This window comes from Trichosurus vulpecula, chromosome 1 (assembly GCF_011100635.1).
Source record: "Trichosurus vulpecula isolate mTriVul1 chromosome 1, mTriVul1.pri, whole genome shotgun sequence".
In the NCBI taxonomy this organism is placed as follows: domain Eukaryota; kingdom Metazoa; phylum Chordata; class Mammalia; order Diprotodontia; family Phalangeridae; genus Trichosurus; species Trichosurus vulpecula.
The window spans coordinates 54,822,940-54,844,967 of record NC_050573.1 but is presented as its reverse complement, the minus strand read 5'-3'; the positions used below and the strand labels follow the sequence as shown (position 1 = coordinate 54,844,967).

General features: G+C 50.1%; 1 protein-coding gene across 2 annotated transcripts in view; it reads right to left on the bottom strand.

Moving 5' to 3' along the window:
• Nucleotides 1-2,605: 2,605 nt before the first annotated feature.
• Nucleotides 2,606-22,028, bottom strand: part of CCDC124 (coiled-coil domain containing 124) — a 47,902-nt gene continuing 28,479 nt past the window's right edge. For both annotated transcript variants that reach the window (XM_036741042.1, XM_036741043.1), the window contains 3 exons: nt 6,794-6,980; nt 5,321-5,435; nt 2,606-5,091 (listed from right to left, as the gene is read on the bottom strand). In XM_036741042.1, the coding sequence (XP_036596937.1) occupies nt 4,887-5,091; nt 5,321-5,435; nt 6,794-6,980 (507 nt within the window). In that variant the 3' untranslated portion in view covers nt 2,606-4,886. The remainder of the gene's footprint in view (nt 5,092-5,320; nt 5,436-6,793; nt 6,981-22,028) is intronic.

Sequence of the window (22,028 nt, the reverse complement as noted above, 5' to 3'; positions counted from 1 at the left end):
GTCCATTCTCGCCACCCTTCCAGGGACTCCGTTGCCATTTGGGGGTTGGGGGGGGGAAGTTAGCTTCCATTTCAATTACTGGCTCCCATAAGAGCATGTTGAAAGGATAGCAATGTTTAAAATACGGGCTTTGGTTTCGTGGAGAAGGTCGGGGTCCTCCAGAGCCTTAGCCTGTCTCTCTGACCAGCGGGCCACCTCCTGCCCGCCTTCCACTTGGCTGTCGAAATTGTACAGATCCCAGGGACGCTCCACTGGAGACTTTTCTCCAAGTGTACCTCAACGGTCCTAACTTTTGTCTCCTGTCCCCACTGCCCCACCCCGATTCTCGCGCAGCAGTTGTCGGGGAGGGGGGCGGCGGAGAACCCGTCTTCTCAGACCCGGTTGCATCTTCTGTCGAGTTCTCCGCCCTTCCCCCCACACCTGCGGGTCCGCGCACGCAGGAGGGGAAGCCCCGGCTCGTGAGCCCTGGGCCCTCGCGCAGGCGCGGAGTGAGCCTGGCTTCCCCGGAGCAGCTGAACAGCCGCCCCCGCAGCCTGTCAGCCGAGGCTCCCAGTCGTCATGGCAACGGGCAGCCCCGCCGGGATGTACCGCGGTGGGGAAATGGGGGGGGGGGAGGAAATCTCATAAGAAAAGAGCTAGAGCCCCCCGCCCCTCCCCCACCCCTCTTTCAGTTCCCTCGGTCTTCTCCTTTCAGCAAATCAATAATTCATCCTCGCTCCGGTTTAAGCCAGTTCTCCCACCAGTCCCCTCGAGACAGACTGCAGAGAGGGGATGGGGGTGGGGGGATTCCCCGGCCCGGGGGCGGCGCATGCGCGTGGGCCCGGGGATTCCGCGCGGAGGATGCCGCAGTGCGGGGGGGAGGGGGGGAGGGACTCCTCGTGCTGTTGCTAGTACCGTGGAGGCCCCCTCACGTTTGCAAGGGCGCCCCTAAAGTCTCTCCCCTCGCCAGACGTCCCCCGACGCACGTGCACGGCCGTGAATCTTCGTGTCTCCCCCTCCTGCAATTCCGGGCCCCCGTGGAGCTGCCCCGTGTCAACTTCTGCTCCATTCCTGGGCATCTCCCTCACGTCCCCGTCTTCATCCCTGGGCCACCCGGCGGCGTCCCTTCCTCCGTCCCTCCAGCCTCGTGTCTCCCTCCCCCTTTCCCTCCTGCATCCTTGTGCTTCCTCGGGAGGTCTCTGTCTCTCCTCTGTCCCCCACTAGAGCCCCAACTTCGTGTGCCCCCTCCGCCATGTCCCCCCTTCCTTTGTCCCTGGATCTCCCCCTCCTCTCTATCTCCGCTCTCCCCGTTGGCCCAAGGAGCCCCGCAGTCCCCGCCACGTCACCGCAGTCCCTCCCCACCCCTCCCCCTCCCCGGCGGACCCAGCACGAAGGGAAGCCCCAGCTCGTGAGCTGAGCGCCTCGCGCAGGCGCCCTGCGAGCCTGGCTTTCCCCGACTTTAGCCGCCCCCGCTTGCCGGCCTAGGCGCCCCATCGTCATGGCAACGGGCAGGCCTGCAGAGACGAAAGGGGGTTGCCTAGCCTTCCCTTAAGCTCACTTCACAGCACCCCCACCCCACCCGCGGGGATCAATAATTCATCGTTGCTCCGGTTTGAGCCGGTTTCCCTAACAGCCTTTGCCGACGCACTGCAAAGACGGGGTGTGTGTGGGGATTCCCCCATCCGGGACGGCGCATGCGCAGCAGCCGGGGATTCCGCTCGAGGATGCCGCAGTGCGCGGAGAGGGGGCGGGGCGCCTTGTGCTGCGGCTGCCGCTACAAACCTTGATCGCTTCCCAGGACTTCCCCAAAGGCATTCCTGTTCCCCCTCCCCCACCATGCTGGCAGGGTTGGAGGGAGGCCTCGGGTCCAATTAATATTTCATGGTATCTTCACAACAGCGTGGGGGTCACGCTATTATTATCCGTCTTACAGATGAGGAAACAGAGGCTGAACTGAACTTGCTCAGGGTCACACAATTAACATTTGAGGCAGGAGTTGAACTCAGATCTTCTTGATTATAGGTCCAGAATTCTATCCACTGCACCATCTAGTGTCTCCAAACGTCCCTCCACCATTTGTTTCGCGCCTTCCAAGGCGCCCTTATAAGAGAGGAATAGATTCAGAGAAGGAAAAGGATAAGCATTTACATAACGCCTATTGTGTGCTTTTTACAAATATTACATTTGACCCTCACAACAATTCTGAGACATAGGAGCTATTATTTTACAGGTGAGGAAACTGAGGCAAACAGGCTAAGCAGTGCCCAAGGACACCCCTAGTATGTATCTGAGGTCAGGCCCACCAGCTAGCTGCCTCTGCAAAGGCCTTTTGCCCAGGGATTCACTAACTCATAAGAGTATTAGAACTGGAAGCGGCTCTCATCCAGACATGAGGTCATCCTCACCTGAGGGCCCCTTTTCCTCTCACAGGCTGTAAAAATCACCCACTTAGTCCATATGTTAGGCTGTGTCTATGTTGCTCTCCCCATGGGAGGGGAACTGCCTTGCCTGAAATCTGATGCTTAGACCAGGGCTCTTGCAGAAACAGCCATCTGCCTCTTTCTGGAGTTCAACTGTTATGCAACAGGTCAAAATGGGACACACATAACCAGACATCCACACAAGGTATGGCAACACAGGTTTGGGACCCAGTTGTTTATTTAATGAATGGATTGCACACTGAGCACCTACTGTGTGCAGGGGCCTGTTCTGGGCTACATAGAGAAGAATGGATGGCCCTTCATTATGAGTCCTTGGGGGAACTCCCAAGCTGGCTGGGGAAAGACAGGGGCACATATAATAACTACAACAGCAAAGAGACTGGGCTAGGGATCGAAGGAAGGGCACAGACACGAGGCTGGAGATCTAGTTTACTTCTTCCTGGGGAGTGGGGTAATTGGAGAACTTTCTAGGAGTGGGCCTTGCAGAATGGATAGGATTTCAGCATGGAAGGGACAAGAAGTATTCTGGGTGTGGAGAACAGTTTTCCCCATTCAAACCAAAAGATTTTTTTTAAACCCCTCCTCCTCTTCCAGCTTCTCCTGGGGACCCTCTGGTCCCTCTCTCGGCCTGGGGAGCAGAAGGTTTGCTCCAAATTCCCTGGGTCTTTCAGGGTTAACCCTTCAAACAGTCTAGGTCCTTCCCAGAGTGAGCCAAAAGGGAAGAAGTCTCCTGACACTGAGCAAGGTAGGCTTCAGCCTTGTCCTTTAGTGGTGTTCAATTGTCTGCAAGTTAAAACCCAGAAGACAAACTTTTTTATATCTCTGATGAGGGGAAAGGGAGAAAAGTCAAGATGGAGTCTGAGGGCTATGCAGAGTGGTCACCCCACTTTGACCTACTGCTCAGCTCCCTAGTGCCCTTCTTCTGCCACTGCAGGGTGACCCTGCAAGAAGGATGAGAGACTCTGATGCCCTTCAAAATTCAAGGATCCCAAAGTGCAAATGCTTTTTAGAGGCAGCAGCCATAGCCTTCTACGGTCCCAAACACACACCAAGCCCTTGAGAAAGGAAGAAGCCCTTGGTGGGAGCAGGCTGGGGAGAGAGAGAGCAGGATCTCTCCAGTGCCAGGGAGATCCTGGCACTGGCTAGGCCCAAACCAGAACAGGAAAAACTCAAGGTAGGGGCTATTCCTTGGAAAGTGGTGGTCACTGGACTATGTCCAGGACCATCCATGCCTCTTAGGTTTTGGTGGGGAGACAGAAGGTGGAAGGGGAAGGTAGTCAGTAAACCCTGTGCTGCCAAGATCTGGGAATCTCAGACCATCACTGTGGGTGGGGGTAGAGGGCAGGATTTCAGTCTCTGGCTACTGATAATGGAGTGAGAATTAAGCAAAATTAAGTTAAAATTACTTGTTATGAAAAAAAATATTAAAATACCCCCCCCAATCTTTCATTGGCTAGAGTAGTTCAGATCTGTTGCCCACAACTCCCAGTGGGAATAAGTGAGCCCCAAAATGAAGGCAGTTACCTCCTAGCTCCTTGGAGGCCTGCTTTACCTGTTACTGAACCTGTTTAGGAGGAATTGGGCACATGAGTAAAGCTGGTGGAAACTCTGTGGAAAGCTGATGACCAGAGTGAAGGGGTCATGGGGTGTGCTGGTAACTGGTCCATCCAACTAGCTTGGAGGGACTTCATGGAGAAGGAGCAGGTGCCCAACTACATAGCTGTGGGGTCACTACTCAGTTCTCCTCTGAGCAATTACAAACAAGAGGGGAGGGAAGGCCAAGGGAAGGCCCTTGACTCCTTCAGCATGAAGTTCAAAGGTCAATGGGGAGAGGGAGAACTAGGATCTAGACTCAGTTCTGGTAGGGGCCCTGATCACCTGGGACAGACTCAACCTCCCAGTTGAAGAAGAGAGGAAGAGGGCCCCTTTCCTGCCTTGCCAAAGTCAGTGAGGCCTGAGAAACTGATGTTGAGCTGTAGGACCCTGCAGATGAAAGCTAAAGATATATATTCCCACCCCACCTCCAAAATGGGGAGCGGGGGAGAGACAGGGGGAGGGTGGGGGGAGGGAGGGAGAAAGAGAAAGAGAAAGAGACAGAGAGAGAAAGAGAGAGAGAGAGAGAGAGAGAGAGAGTGAGTGTGTGTGTGTGTGTGACCAGTGCTGCCATGCTGGGTCAGGGAAGCTGGGAATGGGGATCCTTCTGCCCTGAAGTCATAGAAGGGCCTTGTTCCCAGGGAGGCAGCAGGAAAGGCCAGAGAGCAGGAACCTTGGATGGGTGGTGACTCCTCTTTTAATCAGTAGTGCTGAGAACAGGGGAAGGAAATGTGTTTAAAAAAAATTCCACTGGTTCTATCAGGGGCTGTTCTTCTCCGTCCCCCCAAACCCTGAATTTGAGGGCCTGAGACCCAGTGGTGCAGACTAGAATGGGTCCCCTCTCTTCCCCTGCCTGTTTCCATTCCCCAAGTTCTATTTCTGGGCATTGTAGGCCATGGTCCGCTGGTTCATAGGGTTGTCAGGGGACCTCATCCACTCCTTCTTCAACAGCTGTTTCAGCTGGGACAGACGCATGTTGGGGTTCTCCTTCTTCAGTCTTGGCAGGTGCAGCTCCTCAAAGGCAGTAAAAGCAGCTTTCATGCGGCGCTCGGGGTGGCGGTCAGAGTCATCATTAACACTGGAAGGGAGATGTGGCAGGGGTAGGAGGTTAGGGCCAAGCCCAGGAGGAGGGGGTGGCAAAGGTGGGGCCAGAGGGAGTCAGCCAGTGCAGGCATGGGAGAAACCCAAGGGGAAAGATGTCTGCACCAGCCCTTGGGAACAAGAAGGTAACTGCTATCCTGCCCTTGATGCACTGCTTCCCACCTCCACTCCTCCCCATCCACTCCCCTCGGAAGCCCACCAGGCACCTGAGGACAGCTATGGCGTCTTCAATCGTTCTGGCTTCCACGCTCCCCTCCTCGGGGACTCGGCGGTTGACGTTCTCCTCCAAGGGTACTTCAAGGTGACTTTTTGGTTTGTCCACTGTCGTAGAAAGAATGGATGGAGAGGGGAGCATTTAAAAGGAGATTATGGTGGCCGGTAGATGGACAAGGGTGTCACAGTAAAGCTAGCAGTTCTAAGGGAGCCTGAAAACTGCCCAGAATAGTGCAGCCTGCCTACAGGAGGGCCTTTTCCTGAAGCCTCAGTGTTAGTGCCACACTCCCCCATGAAGGATGTAAGGTCCTCAAGGGCAGTTCCCAGCACAGTACCTGGCACATAACACATACTTAATGAACAATTTTGCTGAGTTGAAATAAAAGCTGCTAAGTTGTGTCTGTCTCCAAGAGGTAGATGTATGACAGGCTAAGTGCACTTAGTTTTCCAGGCTCTTTGCCCTGCATTGACCACCCTCCCCTCTGGGGCCCGTGGCTGGGCCAGGCTCAGTGATGAAGGCAGCACCCCCCACCTCCTCTTTGGGCAGCCAGCCGCATCCTGCTGCTAGTCCCCCAGCAGCCCATGCTCTGGTCCAGTCTCAGAGGCAGAGAGCTGAGGTATCTAGTGGGCCAGGAGGGGAGGAAAACTGCTCATGTGGCCCACAACCCTAGGAGGAGATGGACTGGATGGTCTCTGAAGTGTCTGCACTACCACTGATGTCCCTTAGTCCATGGCCCACTGTTGGCCTGCTGGCCTGCCTTTTGTGACTTTCTACCACACACTCTGCAATCCTGTGACTCTCCATCTTCTGACTCTGGCCATTTGCACTGGCTATCCCTCATGCCCGAAATGCTTTTCTTCCTGGCTTCCTTCAAGGCCCAGCTAAAATCCCACCTTGTCCAGGAAGTCTGTCTTTTTTGGGGGGGGAGGGAAGGGAGGTGAGGCAATTGGGGTTAAGCGACTTGCCCAGGGTCACATGGCTAGTAAGTGTCAAGTGTCTGAGGTCTGATTTGAACTCAGATCCTCTTGACTCCAGGGCTGTTGCTCCATCCACTGCACCACCTAGCTGCCCCTACAGGAAGCCTTTCTGATCCCCCTCAATGCTAGTGCCTTCTCATTGTAGATTATCTCTAATTTATCCTGTCTCTGTCTTGTTTATACAGTTGTTTATAAGTTTTCTCCCCCATTAGACTATGAGCTTCACAAAAGCAGGGACTGTCTTGTCTTTCTTTGTACCCCCAGCATTCAGTACAGTGCCTGGTATCTAGCAGGTGCTTAAAAAATCTTTGTTGACTGAATGATTTACTCATCTCCGGGGCAGTGAGCCCAGGAAGAACACGTCCCAATTAAATCATGGGTTAGAGGAAGGGGAAAGAGGGAGAGAAGGATGCCTTCTTCCCTCCCTCCCTGGGGGTGGCAGGCCTCTCTGAGACCACAGCAAACAGGCTCTCAGACTAGGAGCCTACCTGTCTCCTCATTCTCCTTCTGTTGCTGGTCTCGGCGGAGCGTCTCCTCTATCTGAGCCCGAGTCACTTTGCCTGGGGTTAGGGGCTTGGGAGACTTCCCCTTCAGCTTAGAGTCTTCTTCTTCCAGCAGTCTCTGCAACTCTTTCTTCCGTTCCAGCTGCTCTAGACGGCGCTTCTCCTTCTCCTCCTGTGGAAAGAGAAGACAGGCTCCGGTCAATCCCCAGATGCTCTGCTTCTACCAGACCATGCCCGTGTGTGTCCTGGGCTCAGGCCTACCGGGTAAGACATTTTAGAAAGGATATTGACTGGCTAGAGAATGTCCAGAGGGAGATGAGAAACCATGGCACAGAAGCATCAGTTCGAGAAGGGCATGAACGGCCCAGAGCCGACTGATGTCCGTGGCTATCAAAGAGGGAGATTTAGTCTGTCATCAGGGACAGAACTAGGACTAATGGTAGATGCAGACTTAGGTTCGATAGAAATAAAAATTTTCTAACTATTTCAAGACTAGAATGTCACCTTAAGAGGGGCTAGGTTCCTTTTACTCTGTGATACTAATATGTCCACACCCCAAAGAGATCACAGAGAGAAGAGAAGGGCCCCATGTGCAAAAATATTGACAGTGGCTCTTTTTATTTTTGGTGTCAAAGAACTGGGAGCTGAGGGGGAGCCCCTCTCTGCGGAAAGGCTGCACAACCTGTGGTATGGGAATGGAACAGAAGAGGGCCATGCCACTGGAGACTAGAGGGCCGGGATTGTTTCAGAGAAACCAGGTCAGTCTTTTATCAACTGATACAGAGGGAAGCTGGAGCAAACCCAGAACAATTTATACCACAACGTGACCATGTTGTAAAAGACAAACAACTCTGAAGGATTTAAGAACTCTGCTCGAGGCCAATGACCAACCCTGACTGCAGAGGACCTACAATGCTATCCACCTCCTGAAAGAGAGCCGGCAGACTCAGCATACTGACAGAGACGTGGCCAAGGCAGACATTTGTTTTGTGTGTGTGTGTGTGTGTGTGTGTGTGTGTGTGTGTGTGTGTGTGTGGCATGGGGCAGGGAGGAAGGGGGAGTAAATTGTGAAAGTGTGAGAGTAAATTGATTTTTGTTAATTAAAATACATTTTTAGAAAGAGGTAATGGCTTCCTCCTCTCACTGAAGGTGTTCAAGGAAAGGAGGCAGGAACGAGTTGGAGATCAATTAACCAATAAGTGTGTATCAAGTGCCTACCTAGGCACCAGGAATACGTATTCAAAGCATAAAACAATCCCTACCCACAATTCCAAGGAACTTACATTCTAGTGGGAGAGAAAATAAATACACATACAAATACACAAAATGAATACAAACACAGGGAACCTAGTTATACTAGAAAAGGAATTAGGTTTAGGGAAGGCAAGTATTAGTGGTAGGGGAAGCTAAGGAAAGGTGGGTTCTAGAAGACATTCTTCATCATCTCCAGGCTGGGATGGAGGGCCTCTGAGTTACCTGCCAGCTCTGAAAATTTGAGACTGAGAGAGGGCCCTGGGCTGGAGCCAGGACAGCCAACCTAGCAAGTGAGCAATGCTAGGAGAGGAAGAGGTGGGTCTACTATTACCTTCTCCCCATATGAGGTCATATGAGGAACTGTCAAGAGAATGGGATGAGAGGCTGGAGGAAAGAAAGAAAACAGGACTGTAGGTGACATGAGGGTGTGGTACCTGAGGGGAGATGCCTTATTTATTTCTGTATCACAAAAGCTTGTACATTGTAAATATCCTAGAATGTTTATTGAATAAATGACTATGAAGGAGAACAAACAGAAATGTCTGGTCTAGGGTCCCCCTCTCACCCCACTCCATTCCTACCCAGTAGAAGAGGCTTGCTCTGAATGGACCAGGGTTGGGGATTCTTCCAGGACCAATATGAAGATGTTATGGAGAAGTTTCACGTCAATTTAAGAAAGAAATTTCTAACCCATAGAAATGTTTAAGAATGGAACATGCTGCTACTATTTGTTTCTACCAGAGAGGGCTCAAACATGTCTTTCTTAAGCTAACCTGAAAGACCTTCATGACGACGTCATGGCCTCCCATCACTTCCCACCTGGCTGTTCTCCTGGACTTTATCACTATCTCCAGAAATGTCAGAATGTTGCAAGATCACAAACTCCTACCTCCACAGTACGCCATGTCCCTGTGACCTGTCCCTCCCTCTGACTGGTGAGGGAGGACACCATGGAAAGCTCCTCCCAGATCCTCCATTTAAGATGGGGACCCAGGGGGCCAAATGATTTCATCACGTGCCTGGGGCTGGGTATGGCTCCTCCTTCCTTCCACCCCCTTTCACCTTCTTTCTATGTGTTGTCTTCCACTTTCAGACTGAGAGATCCTCGAGGGCAGGAACTTTCCTGTGTCCCCAGCACACTGCCTGGTATTGCAGCAGGTGCTTAGTACATGTTTACTGACTGACAACCTCTCAGTAAGCATCTCCTCTCTGCACATATTCAGAGATAAATAAGTCATGGCCCTTGTCCTAAAGAAGCTCCACGTAGCAAGGGAGCTAACAATACACATGATTAGATTACAAAACGAAATATAGTAATGGGCAGAAGAGGAAGGAATAAAGTGATAAGGAAGGCTTAGGGGTTAATGTCAGAAATGGCAGAGTTGGGAAAACAAGGATTTATAAGCACTGGACTTAAGAGATCCAGACCCACTCCCTCATTTGATAGACAAGGAAACTGAGGCCCAAAGAGGTTAGGCTACTCATCCCAGGCCAGAGATGGTGAGTAGTGAAGCTGGTGTTGGAAATCTGGGCCCTGTGGCTTCAAACCCACTGCTTTCCACTTTTCCATGCTTTTTTTTGGGGGGGGGGGAGTTGGGCGGGGGCAGAAAATAGTTCATTCTGGTTGAAATATAACAATATTAATAGCTAGCATTTTTGTAATGCTTTAACTTCTGTAAAGTACTCTGCAAACACGGCTTGTTTTCTTCACAACACTGGGAGTAGGTGCTATTATCATCTCCAGTGACATGCTCAGGGTCACACAGCTTCTAAGTATCTCAAGTCAGGTCTTCCAGACTGCAGAGCCAGAGCTCCGGATTTGCTGGGCCACCCAACTGTCTTACACAAGAGCTGGATTTGCACGGCCTAGCTTCAAGGTCTGCAAAGCGCAGAGACCATCTAATGTGAGCTTCACAGCACTCCGGGAAGGCAGGTGCCATTATTCTCCCCATTTTACACTGAGAAAACTGAGGCAGATAGGGGCTAAGTAATCTGCCCAAAGTCACCTTCCTGACCCCAGGCCCAGTGTTCTCTCCACTCCATTACCTAGCTACAGAAAATGGGAATAGTGGGGGTTAGTTTGGGAAGGGAAGCTGGGGTCGAGTTGGGTAGAGCCTCAATACTCGTTTGAGGAATGGAATCTTTTGCACTGGACCATGGAGCAGATGCCATGAACAGGGGTCCGGCAACTGAGAGGTGGTCAGAGATAGATTTTAGGGACAGGACTGCTGAGGAGGGCCTGGAAGCAGGCCAGCAAAGCGGATGTTGCAGCAGCCCTAAGAACGTGGAGTCTTTGGCATGCAGACTGAGAAGAGCAGAGAGATCTCAGGCCTAGACCCACACTGGCCACCAGTCCGACCCTCTCAAGTTAAGTGACTTTTCCAAGGCAGTGCCAGTCAGTGAGCATCTGAACCCTGGCACTCTTGAATCACAGCAGTATCTCTCCCCTCAGAGCCTCCTTCCTCACGGTTCTCTGCTCGGCCCTCTGGGCTTCCCGGCTTGATTCTCTAATCTGCTTCACTCCTAAGTTCATGACAGAAGCTGTGAGAGGAAATGCTGCAACTCATTCATGAAGCCAAGATTCTGGGATTGGCCTTTAGCCTGTGAGTCTGTGGCGCCACTAAGAGAGACACAGAAGAGTGTGGAGTCTTTGTGGTTGCCTCGGCTCCTCTCCTAGAGCGGGTCAGTTTGTAAACGACCTCATGGTGGTTTGTCAAAACCAGCCATTTCTGCCTGAGACACAATAGGCCTGGCTTGTCTATGTGCTCCCTAAGCTTGCTCAGATGCTTGGGAGACAAGGCCCAGAGAAGGACAGGAAAGTCAACGTGGAAGGCAGTGATTAGGGCTAAACTAGTACTGCTGGGCAGGGACTCTCCACTCATCTTCCTCAGGGCCATTTCAAAGAGAATGGAATCTCTTCCTGTCACAGGTATCCTTGCTTACAAGGAGGGTGGCCAGGACACAATGCATTTTTTGGGGGGGAGGGGGAAACTGACACCCTCTGAAAACAGAAATGGTTTCATTTTTCACTTTTTCTATGTCCAGATCTTAACACAGTGATTGGCACATGGCAAGTGTTTAATGAATGCTTGCTGACTGACAAATATTCTGTATACATGTGTGTATGTATTCATGTTGTCTCCCCCAAATAATGTGAATTCCTCAAGGACAGGGTCTGTTTCATTTTTGTCTTTGGATATTTAATTCCTAGCATACAGCAGTTTAATAAATGCTTGTTGACTGATTTGATGACTACACTTGGGGAGCAGTGGGTGAGTCTCACCCCACCTTTGTGAGCAAATTAAAGAGAAGTGGGCTAGATGAACTTATAGTGAAGCTGGTAAGCACTTAGTAAGTGCCTACTATGTGCCAGGCACTGTGCTAAGTGCTAGGGATACAAAGAAAGGCCGAATAATCCCTGCCCTTGAGAAGGTTACCATCTGAGGGAAGAGACAACATGCAAAACAAGATATTACAGGGGAAGCTGGAGGTAACCTTATATGGCAGGCACTAAAAACTGCCCGACTGGGAAAGGCTGCTTGCAGAAGGTGGGATTTAGCTGGGGCTCGTAGAAAACCAGCAGCCAGGGGGCAGAAATGAGGAGGGAGATAACACCAGGCATGGGAGACTGCCCATGACAACTCCTGGAGTCAGGAGATGGAGTGTCTTATGCAAGGAACAAGAAGACCAGTGGGGCGAGATGGTAGAGTGTGTGAAGGGCAGGCAGGTGTAAGGAGACTGGAGAGGTAGGAAGGAGGTCTGAGATTGCACTGTAGCCCACTTTTAACAGCTGAGTGGTGGGGAAAGGACCGAGCCAGAAAGTTACTGCAAAGTCCGGGTGGGAGATAATGAGTGGACAAGAGGGACAGAGGGAGGCAGGGAAGGAGCAAGAGGGAGGAGGGAGGAGAGGGAGAAAGATCACTGGAAGATAACAACCAGATTTCAGATTCACAACTAGTTAAATGACCAAAGAATGAGCAATGTCAGCTGGCATGCAGGTCTCTGGTGGAGTGGTGCTGGAGCTGTCTGTGGTCATACACAGCTCCACATTTTTATCAATGATCTGGATGAGTCATAGACGCCATGTTTGTCAGGTGTGCGGAGGACACACAGCCAGGAGAGAGACTGGGAACAATCATGCCTCAGTAGAGTCCTGACAGGCTAAAACAATGGGCCACATCTGCTCTGATGTGAAGTTTCTACATGAGCTCAAAAAATTAACATTATGGATATAAGAAGGGGGAGGTGGACTAGACCACAGGCTGGGGGGTTTTAGTGGACAGTGGGTTCAATCTAAGTCCAAAGAGAAGAGAGCAGAAGAATGCAGAGTGTACACCGACCCTGCCCGGTGCAAACCACAGGCAGACAAGACATTTTAGGAAGGATACTGACATGCTGAAAAGCACCCACAAGAGGGTGTCTAGGATGGCCATGAGGACTGGCTGAAGGAAATGGGGATGCTTAGCCTGAAGAAGAGAACGATTATAATGATGATGATAATTAATCACCGCCATCATCATAAAGATAGCTAGGATTTATGGAGCACTTTAAGGTTATATATGGTAAATCACTTGATCCTCACAACAGCCCTGGGAGGTAGGTGCCTTTATTATCCCCATCTTACAGACGAGGAAACTGAGAAAGAAAGATGAAATGATTTGTCCAAGATCACACAGCTAGAAGTGTCTGAGCCCAGACTGAACTCAGGTTGTCCTGACTCCAGGTCCAAAGGAAAAAGGGGAGAGCTAGCTTGATTATTAGAAGAGATTAGACTTGTTTAGTCCTGAGGATGGAAGATCGATGGCACCATGAATGGATATAAAAGTTATGGAAAAGAATCAAGTGCTCTTCTGAGCTGACAGACAGCACTGGAGTCTTGGCAAGACTATCACTGGTCCAAGATTAGGCACCTCTATGTCTCACTTTCCCCACATGTTAAAAAGGTGGGGAGGCCAGGAGGCCTACAATGGAGGCCTAGTTCCACCCTATCCCAGCCACGTGACCTTGGGCAAGTAATCACCGCTCTGAGTCTGGAAATGACGGGGCTGAATTAGCCAACTTCTGAGGTTGCTTCCAGCACTAAGATTTTAAGTCGGCTAATCCCCAGACTCCTCAGAGAAGCCACTAAAGGAAACAAAGCCAGAGAGCTCATCCTTCCTGTAGGATGGATATAATAAACATGTCCATCCTTTGAAACCCGCCTGGATCTTTGGATGAGGAAAGGCCCTAAGATTTGCAGGAAATCAGACCACGTGTTTACAGTGCCTTCTTTTTTAAGCCTCCCACCTCCCCACCCCAGCCTCACCCAACCATCTGTTCAAGAGCTGTTTCCCCAAGGACACTCATTGTTTATTTACAAAGACACCAGGGAAGCAAGACATTAAGGCTTCTTTGCCAGCACAGAATGAGCTGGATTTCATTTCCTGGCCCAGGCTGCTGCCTGACACCTGCCCTGATCAGAACACATGCTTGTTCTTTCTCACAGGGATGTTCAAGCCAGGGAACGAAAGGGGCCCTTCCGGCAGACCTGGCCACGCAGTCAGCCACGGAGAGATTTTCTGTTATTCATTCTAGTCAGCACTAAAGGTCATGGTTCCCAAGATTCAAATCAGAAGGACAGAGATGCTCTTTTCTTAATCCTTTTGCAACAAGAGTCAGAGTTGTAAAATGGAAAGAATCCTGGTATGGGAGCCAAGAGCCCCGACTTCCTGCCATCAAACTCACTGTGTGACCTTGGGCAAATCACTTCCCCTGCGTGGGCATGGCTTTCTTCATCTATAAAACAAGGGGAGTGCCTTCTATGAAGCAGAGGCTCCTCCTGGCATCTAAGGCCTGTTTTGTCTTGTGTCCCCAGGGCCTGGCTCAATGCCTGACCCGGAGCAGGTGCTTCACGCACACTCGAAGAGGCAGTTCACGGATAGGAAAGTGCTGGCCCCGGGACACAGAAGGCTGAATTCAAACCCTGCCTCACTCACTCCCTAGCTGTGGGCAAGTCACTTCCTCCCTGCCTCAGTTTCCTCATCAGGAAAATGGGGATCATACTAGTACCAACCTCCTGGGGCTGTTTTGAGAATCCAATGAAACAATGTGGGTAAAGCACTTTGTAAAGGGCTAGATAAATGGAAGCTATCATTCTTAATGTGGCCAGCTGCCTTCAGCTCTGATATGTATGTCGTGTTCTATAGGCCCTACCAGCTGACAGTCCACGAATCATGGGATGTGAAGGGAAGAGGGACCTCAGAGGGCATCAGGGGTCAATGTGCCCAAAGTCACGGACTGTGAGTTGTAGCATTTAAAGTCAGGTCACCAGCCTCTAGAACCTCTCTGCTCCTTCTGCTGTCCCGCTCTGCCTCCCATCTAGGAATCCCTAGGGCCTGAGAAGATGACCTTCACACCATGCACACTGGCTTGCCAGGCAGCTAGAGGCCTCAGAATGCATGTACTGACCAATCGGCTAGCTTGGCTTCATGCCAGGTGACTGAGCCACAGGGTGGGCTGGGGAGGGGAAGGTCAGGTACATACCACCCAGTGGTACTTTCAAGGGAAAGCATGTCCTCTATAAAAACGGCTCCCAACAGCTGGTAACAGACAGGGCAGAATCACAGCTCCTAATGAGGATACTTAAGTGCAAACCCCACAGCTCTTTGGAACCAAAAGCATGTGAGAGACAAGCAGCTATTATTCCCACTCCCTTTTTTGGCTGAACATCCCCGGAACTGTTCTAGCAGCTCTTTGCAAGGCCAGCACTTGGGTCACTGCATCAGGCCTTCCCAGGGGAGCAGCCACAGAAAATGCCTGCTGATGGAGACTGGCAGGGGAAGAGGGTAATGCATCTGTGGACAGGCAAGCAGCCAGGAACGGAAGAAGGGAGCAGAGAGAGAGAGAGGTCTGAGTTGGATCCCAGGGAACAAAATGGAGCTGCAAGAAAAGTTTCAGCCTTAACCACAGAGTGGAAAACTCTTTGACTGCCTTACTCTGGGTATCCACAGACAGCGTAAAGGTCACAGGGTGAACTACGTTTCTTACACATTGACTACATATCCAACATTCAACCATTCATGGCTGCACTTTGACTAAACTGGAGGCCAATGGGGATGGCTGTCCAAGTTCCACTGCCCCACGCTAAGCTGAAGTGTTAGAAGAGAAATGGCTTTAATCACTGGAATGAGGCAGTGGGACAGAGGAAGGAAAGGGGGCTCTCCATTAAGGATCCTTTCTTCCTTCTATCCTGTCTATTTTTTTATGTGAAGTATGTAGGTTTTATAAAATTTAACCAACCTTGAGAAAGAGCATAAATGGATTCCTTGCTCATTCTTCACTTACCCTTCTGTATCTCTTGGATGAAGAGAGCTGAAAAATAAAACTGGAGAAAACTAGATCATCACAGATATAATGATATATCCTACCAAGAAAGAAGGGACTCAATCCCCAAACGTGGTACAAACCAGAAAGAAAGGCAAGTCGTTAGAGCAAAGAATGTCAGAGCAGGGAGGATCCCTGGAACACAGAAGGTCAGAACTGGGAGGGCCCTTGGAACAGAATAGATTGTCAGAGCTGGGAGGGAGATGGCCTTCAGGACACTAGATGTCAGAGCTGAAGGGGCCTTAGGAACACAGAATGTCAGAGCAGGAATGGTCCAGAACACAGAAGGGGAAGCAGAGAATGCTAGAACTGGGAGGGTTCTTAGGATACAGAAAGTCAAAGAAAAAGACCTCTTAACAAAGAATACCAGAGCTGGAGGGGACATTGGGAAAACTGAGGATCAGAGAGAAGGGCTCATCTGAAGTCACAAGGTTAAGGCAATGACAAAGTCAGGACCACTCCCCAGGATCTCCCGGTCTTCTTTCCATTCCACCTTGTTTTCCTCTTAAGGGCCACTTCTTTGGACAGGGAGCCTACATGCAAGCCCAATGGAAGCTAGCTTAGCCCGTGTGACAGTCAGCTCTCTGGCTTCAAAGGGGTGGTGGAGACAAGAGCCATGGGCATCACTGGGGAAGTCACATCTACACCTCTCCTGAGATGGGTCCTGGCCGCTGAAAGTCTGAGTCAGGCTGAGTTCCACCATAGCACAGGCAGGATTTGCATCCCCCTATTTAGGCTGTAAATCATCTATTCCCCTCCCCCCACCCCGCCCCAACGGGGCAAGCAGCAAAGTCACTGACTTATTTATAGTGTACTTATTGTGTTTGCTGAGAATAAATCTGAAAGGGCCTCCTGCACTCCCTCCCCAGCCCCAAAGCCATCCCCCCCTCCCCACTAACAGCTCAGCAATTCCATTTCCAACGGGTGCATTTGAGAGGGCCATAATTCCATTTTATGGGCAGGCTATTGAATGAACGAAAAAGGCATCCCCTCCTCTGAGAATTTCCTGGGCAGGATGGCCTGATGGTTTTAAATATATCTGACAGCAACAGATTCACAGCGAAATCATCAGCTCAGGGAGAAAAGCAAAATGAGTGTCACTGCTGCTCGGCAGGGAGGGAAGCGACCTGCTTTCATCTAACCTTCCTCAGACTCTGAAAGAGTAGCACAACATCGCCCTGGCAAAGCTGGCCAATCCCCAGGGCTGACGGGCTGGCATTAGGAGGGGGATCTATGTGGCCTTGTGATAGATCTCAAGGCACCTTCAGAGTCTGACCAGACAGAATCAAGCTGCAGCTTTCCATTACTCAGTGGATGAGTTTCTCCATCTATGAAATGGGAAGATCAGTGGCTGTCAGCACAGAGATGTGAACTAGAAGAGCCAGCTGGGTACAGAGGTCACTCATACAACATCATGGCTGGGAGAAACCTGAGAAGGCAAAATGCTAGAGCTGAGAGGGCCCCTAGAACCTAGCATGTCAGAGCCGGGAGGGCCTTTAGAACACACAGTGTCAGAGCTAGGAGGGCCCTTAGAACCTAGCATGTCATAGCTGGGAGGGCCTTTGGAACACACAGTGCCAGAGCTAGGAGGGCCCTTAGAACCTAGCATGTCAGAACTGGGAGGGCCTTTAGAACACACAGTGTCAGAGCTAGGAGGGCCCTTAGAACCTAGCATGTCAGAGCTAGGAGGGCCCCTAGAACCTAGCATGTCAGAACTAGGAGGGCCCTTAGGACAACAGAGCTGCATGGTATGGTAGGTGGGGTTGGGGCGCAGGATAGTGCGTGTGTGTGTTGGGGGGGGGTTCTGTGTTCCCTAACCAAAGGTACTCTATTCAGAAGCAGGAGAGGACAGTCAGTCTCTAGAATTGCCTATTCCCTCCAATTCCTCCAACCTCGCTTTCCATCCCAAAGTCAAAGGCCCATGAGTTGGACTGGCCTCTTGGGGAGGGTGTGTGTAAGTGGGAACAGCTGCCTGGCATGACTGTACCATGTGCGTGCCTAATTTTTCAGATGGTCACAGATACTTGGCTAGTCTTATCAGTTTATGGTTTACTGGAACCCAAGTACCCAAGCCCCAGAAAGGTCCCAGGTCTCACGTATTTATCTTGGTCTGCTAAGGTTACAGTCACAATTGCATGGCAGGTTTCTTGCTGGGAGACAGTAAGTAAATATACCAATACTGAAGATCAAGTGCAGTAAATCAGAGCTATTTGCTGCTAACTCAATGTGTGACCTTGGACAATTCAACAGCCAGTCAATACCTATTATAAGCAAGCTCCTGCTTCCTTCTTCTGAAGAGGGCTGCTCAGATCCAATCAGGAGATGAAGGTGGAAAGGGCTTTATAAACTGTATCACACTGAACAGATGCAGGAGTTTTATTTTCATTATATTTTAGATCAGGAGTTCTTAACCTCTTTTGTGTCATGGTCCTCATGGCAAAATGATGAAGCTTATAGACCTTTTTTTCTCAGAATAAAATTTTTAAAAGCATAAAAGAAAATATATAGATTATAAAGGAAACCAAATACACTGAAATATGGTTATTGGAATGTTTTTTAACAAGCACCTGAAACAAACAACACAAATTCATGAACTGGGCCCAGATTAAAAACCCCTGTTTTTAGAGATTGTAGAAAATCCTCCATTCTCACCAAATCCTCCATTCCCACCCAAAGACGGAATGTTAGGCCAAAGACAGAAGAATAATGGGTTTACCTAGTGTGGTCATTTAGATGCTCTTAAAAATCCTGACACAACTGTAAGACTTCGAAATGCTGTGAAGGTAGGCAATTAAGACAGATTTGTAACTGAGTTGCTCAGACTACCAACAAAACTAGCATAGCAAGGTTAAAAAAATGAAAGGGAAGGAGATAAGAGTGTTCAAAGACCTGGGAGCAAGGTTCACACAGGGAAGGATAAGAAGGCAGAAGAGAGGTAGAAATCAACATCTGTTTTTGCCATCTTGGCTTCTGTCAGAGCTGGAAGGGACCTGTGAGTTCATTGGTGGTGACTGATGCAGAAATTCACAATTATAACCTGAGAGCTGGGTGAGGCCCTAAAGAGCACCCAGGAAAGCACCATGAAGGACCTGAGGTAAAGCCCTAACTCTACCTCTAACAGTGATGAGAGCCCACTGCCCTGGATGTCGGTCCCCTCCTGGACAAAATGAAGGAGTTGGATCAGAGGTTCTGAAGGCTCCTTCTAGCCCTAGCAATCAATGCATCTCTAAACCCTTTGCTTTCCCAAGAAAGGCACCAAGGCCCAGGGTCAAACAGATGACAAATCACAGAGAGGGGATTGGAAGGATTCGGTATCTGATTCCCAACACAAGGCTTGCTACCCAAGTGGCCAGCTAGCTTCTTCTGCCTGACTGTAATGGCAAACTCCCCCTTCCATGATTCAACAGCTCTGGCTGGCAGGAAGTCTGTAGAACTGCAGTGTTAGAAGGAGCCTTAGAGGTCCCATAATCAGGAAGGAATGAAGGCATCCTCTCCATATCCAAAAGCACACAAGCAGCCATCCTGTGTTTCTCAAACTGCACAGGCTCCTGTTAGCAGGCCGGTCTCATTTCATCAGCCTCTGGAAGGTCCAAGGACTTTTAGAGGAAAGAAATAACAAAATATTCAGGCCAAGCAAGGGCTGCTCAGACCCCTAGCCACTCCCCTGTCAAGGGGAAAAAACAGGGTTAGGGGGACACCAACTGGGCTCTGTAGCTTCTAGAACAGGGGCAGGTGGGGCGAAGTCCTCCCCCTGGCCTGGTCATTCTGTACGGTTGGATGCCCCAGCACGCCTGCGCACACAGCTTTGTCCTTGCCCAGTGACTGGGGCACTGACTCATTAACATTCTTGAAGCTCAGCTGCCTCTGCCTTGCCTCCTTCCTTTCCCTCCCTTATGGGCCGCTGGCGAGAGCCAGGCTGCTCCATCATACTCAACCTCTAGGCGAGACCCCCTCCCCTTCAGTCTCCAAGCCTCTGGGCAGAATGTAGAGATTTCACACCACTGTGGGAAAGGGAATGCAGCTTATAGTCTGGCTTGATGTGGGAGACCTGCCATCCAGTCCTGGTTCTGCCAATTACTGGATGTATGATCTTGGGCAAAAAAGTTTACCCCTGAGACTCCTCTTCCTCATATGTGAAACAGGGATATTCTGACTTGGCTAGGCATACACCCCAAGGAGGTCAGCGTCAAAAAGAAAGGCTCCACAGACACCACAATATCTATAGTAACACTCTTGGTAGCAAAGAACTGGAAATGAGGTAAATGTTCATCAACTGGGGAATGGCTAAACAAACCGCAGCCCACGGCTGTCATGGAAGATTCCTGGGCTGGAAGAATATGACGAATACAGAGAAGCATGAAAAGCCAGGAACTGATACAGAGTGAAGTCAACAAAGCCAAGGAAACAAGCTACACGGTGACTACAACAAGTTACATGGGAAAATCCAACAACCACAAAACAACTCAAATGGAATGTTGCAAAATGACAAAGAATACACCTGGCCCCAAAGAAGAGCCTCGAGGAGACACTTCCCTCCCCCTCCTTGGCAGAGGTGGGACTTCACAATGTATACGAACCAGATTATTTTCTGTGCATTGATCAGTTTTGCTGATCTTAATTAGGGGTGACTCTCTGGGAGAAGGGGGAGGGAGGATACAAGAAAACTGTCAGACAACGTAAAAACAAAAGACGTCTATGAGGATTTATCTTTGAAAACACATGAGCTACACTATCATTGCATCCCATTCCTAGCGACCCCCCTGCAGCATTCATACTGTTGCAGGACTCCTATAAAGACAGAGAGCTTTGCAATCTCTTAACTACCAGCAAGTGGCCTACAGGAAATGCCTGACTGCAGAGGAAGGTGGGGTGGTTATGTGGTGACAGCTAACAGATGGCTAGCCAGCAGGCTACACTGGGACCCAAGAAAAGTAAAGGGCCGAGAGGGAGATATGAGCCTCTCCGGGAAACCTTCCCTGACGAGTCAGCTGTAAGTGTTCTTTTCCTCAAATCACCTTCAATTTATTTATTAACAAGTCTAACAGTGAGCACTGCTGTAGCTCTTAGTATATGTTCTCTAATTCAAGCCTCACAACAGCCTGGGGAAGGGGGTGAGCTTATTCTCTCCATCTTACAGCTGAGGAAACTGAGCCCGAGGAAGCTTTAGTGACCTGCTCAAGGTTCCGCAGCCAGTAAGTGGGCTCTGAACTCGGCTCTTTCTGCCTGGAAGTCCGGCGCTCTCTCCACTACAAATGGTCACTATCTTTATCTATGCTGTATCTCCCAAGTAAATAGTGCGCTCATTCGGGGCAGGACTGTTTGCCTTTATTTTTATGCCCCTGGTGCCTAGGCCAGGGCCTCACACAGAGCTGGTGCTTAATAAATGTTGGCTGAAATGAAGCAATGATTCCAATAAAGGCACAGATGGCAGACTTGATCAAGTCTGCAGATGACACAAAACTCGATGGAAAAGCTGGCAGACTGGATGACAGAATCTTAAAAAGATCTTAGGCTAAGAATTGAGTAAGACTGCATTTACCCCATTAAATGTCAAGCCTTACACTTGGATTCAAAAAATTGACTTCACTGATACAAGATGGGGGTGAGTCAGCGGTTTGCAGAAGATCTGGGGGTTCAGGTGGACTGAGAACTTGGCCTCAGCCAGCAGTGGAAGGTGACAGCCTTTGGGTGATCTCACGTGGCACAAAGAAAGGCTAGGTTTCCAGGGAGAGGGAAGAGGGTGTCATTGTCCTTCACCCCTGGCCTGACCACCTGTGCATTTTAGGAAGGGCAGCGATAAGCTGGACAACGCGGTGAGAAGGGGGAACAGGAGGGTGAAGGGTCACACGATGATCAGGTGACTACTTAGTCAGAACAAGAGAAGGGTGGCTGAGGTGGGGAATGAGAGCCGTCTAAAAGTGGAATGGCTGCCTTGGGAGGTGGTGCACTGCCTCTCACTGGAGGTCCTTGAGCTAAGGCTGAATGACCAGTGGATGACCAGGTATGTTGTTGAGAGAGTATTTTACAGCTGTGGGCTGGACCAGACAGTCAACTTGGAAATTCAGGGATTCTGTCAAAGGAGTAGAAGGCTTCCAGGACGTAGGATAGGTCCTCTTTGGAGAGCACGTGGGAAGGCATGGACACTGCTTTGCAATGATGTAAGGAAGGCCAGCACCAAGGACATCATAGATCCAGGAAAGTATCGACATGGAGCCAATCTCACTTTCCCCACCCCTCCTCTCCAAGACTATATAAACTGCCTCCACCCAGGGAGGACAAATAGGATGGAAAAGAAGGAGATGAGTCTGGAAATCACGCCATGGAATGTTTGGCTGAAGGAAATGGGGTTGGCTGACCCTGAACAAGAGATGATGGCTGGGGAAGGAGGAGTTTCTTAATCATTAGAAATTTCCTCCCTGGACTCTCAGTCTTGGAAGACACCTACCTTCAAATGTGCAAGGAACTCTTACGATCCAGAAAGGGACCTATTAGGGGAGGTGGACCGAAGTCACAAGGAGGCAGATTTCAGTTTAATATAACAAAAAACTTCCTAACAAATAAAACTGTCCAAAAGTGAGAAGCTCTTATGTGAAAATCCCTTCCA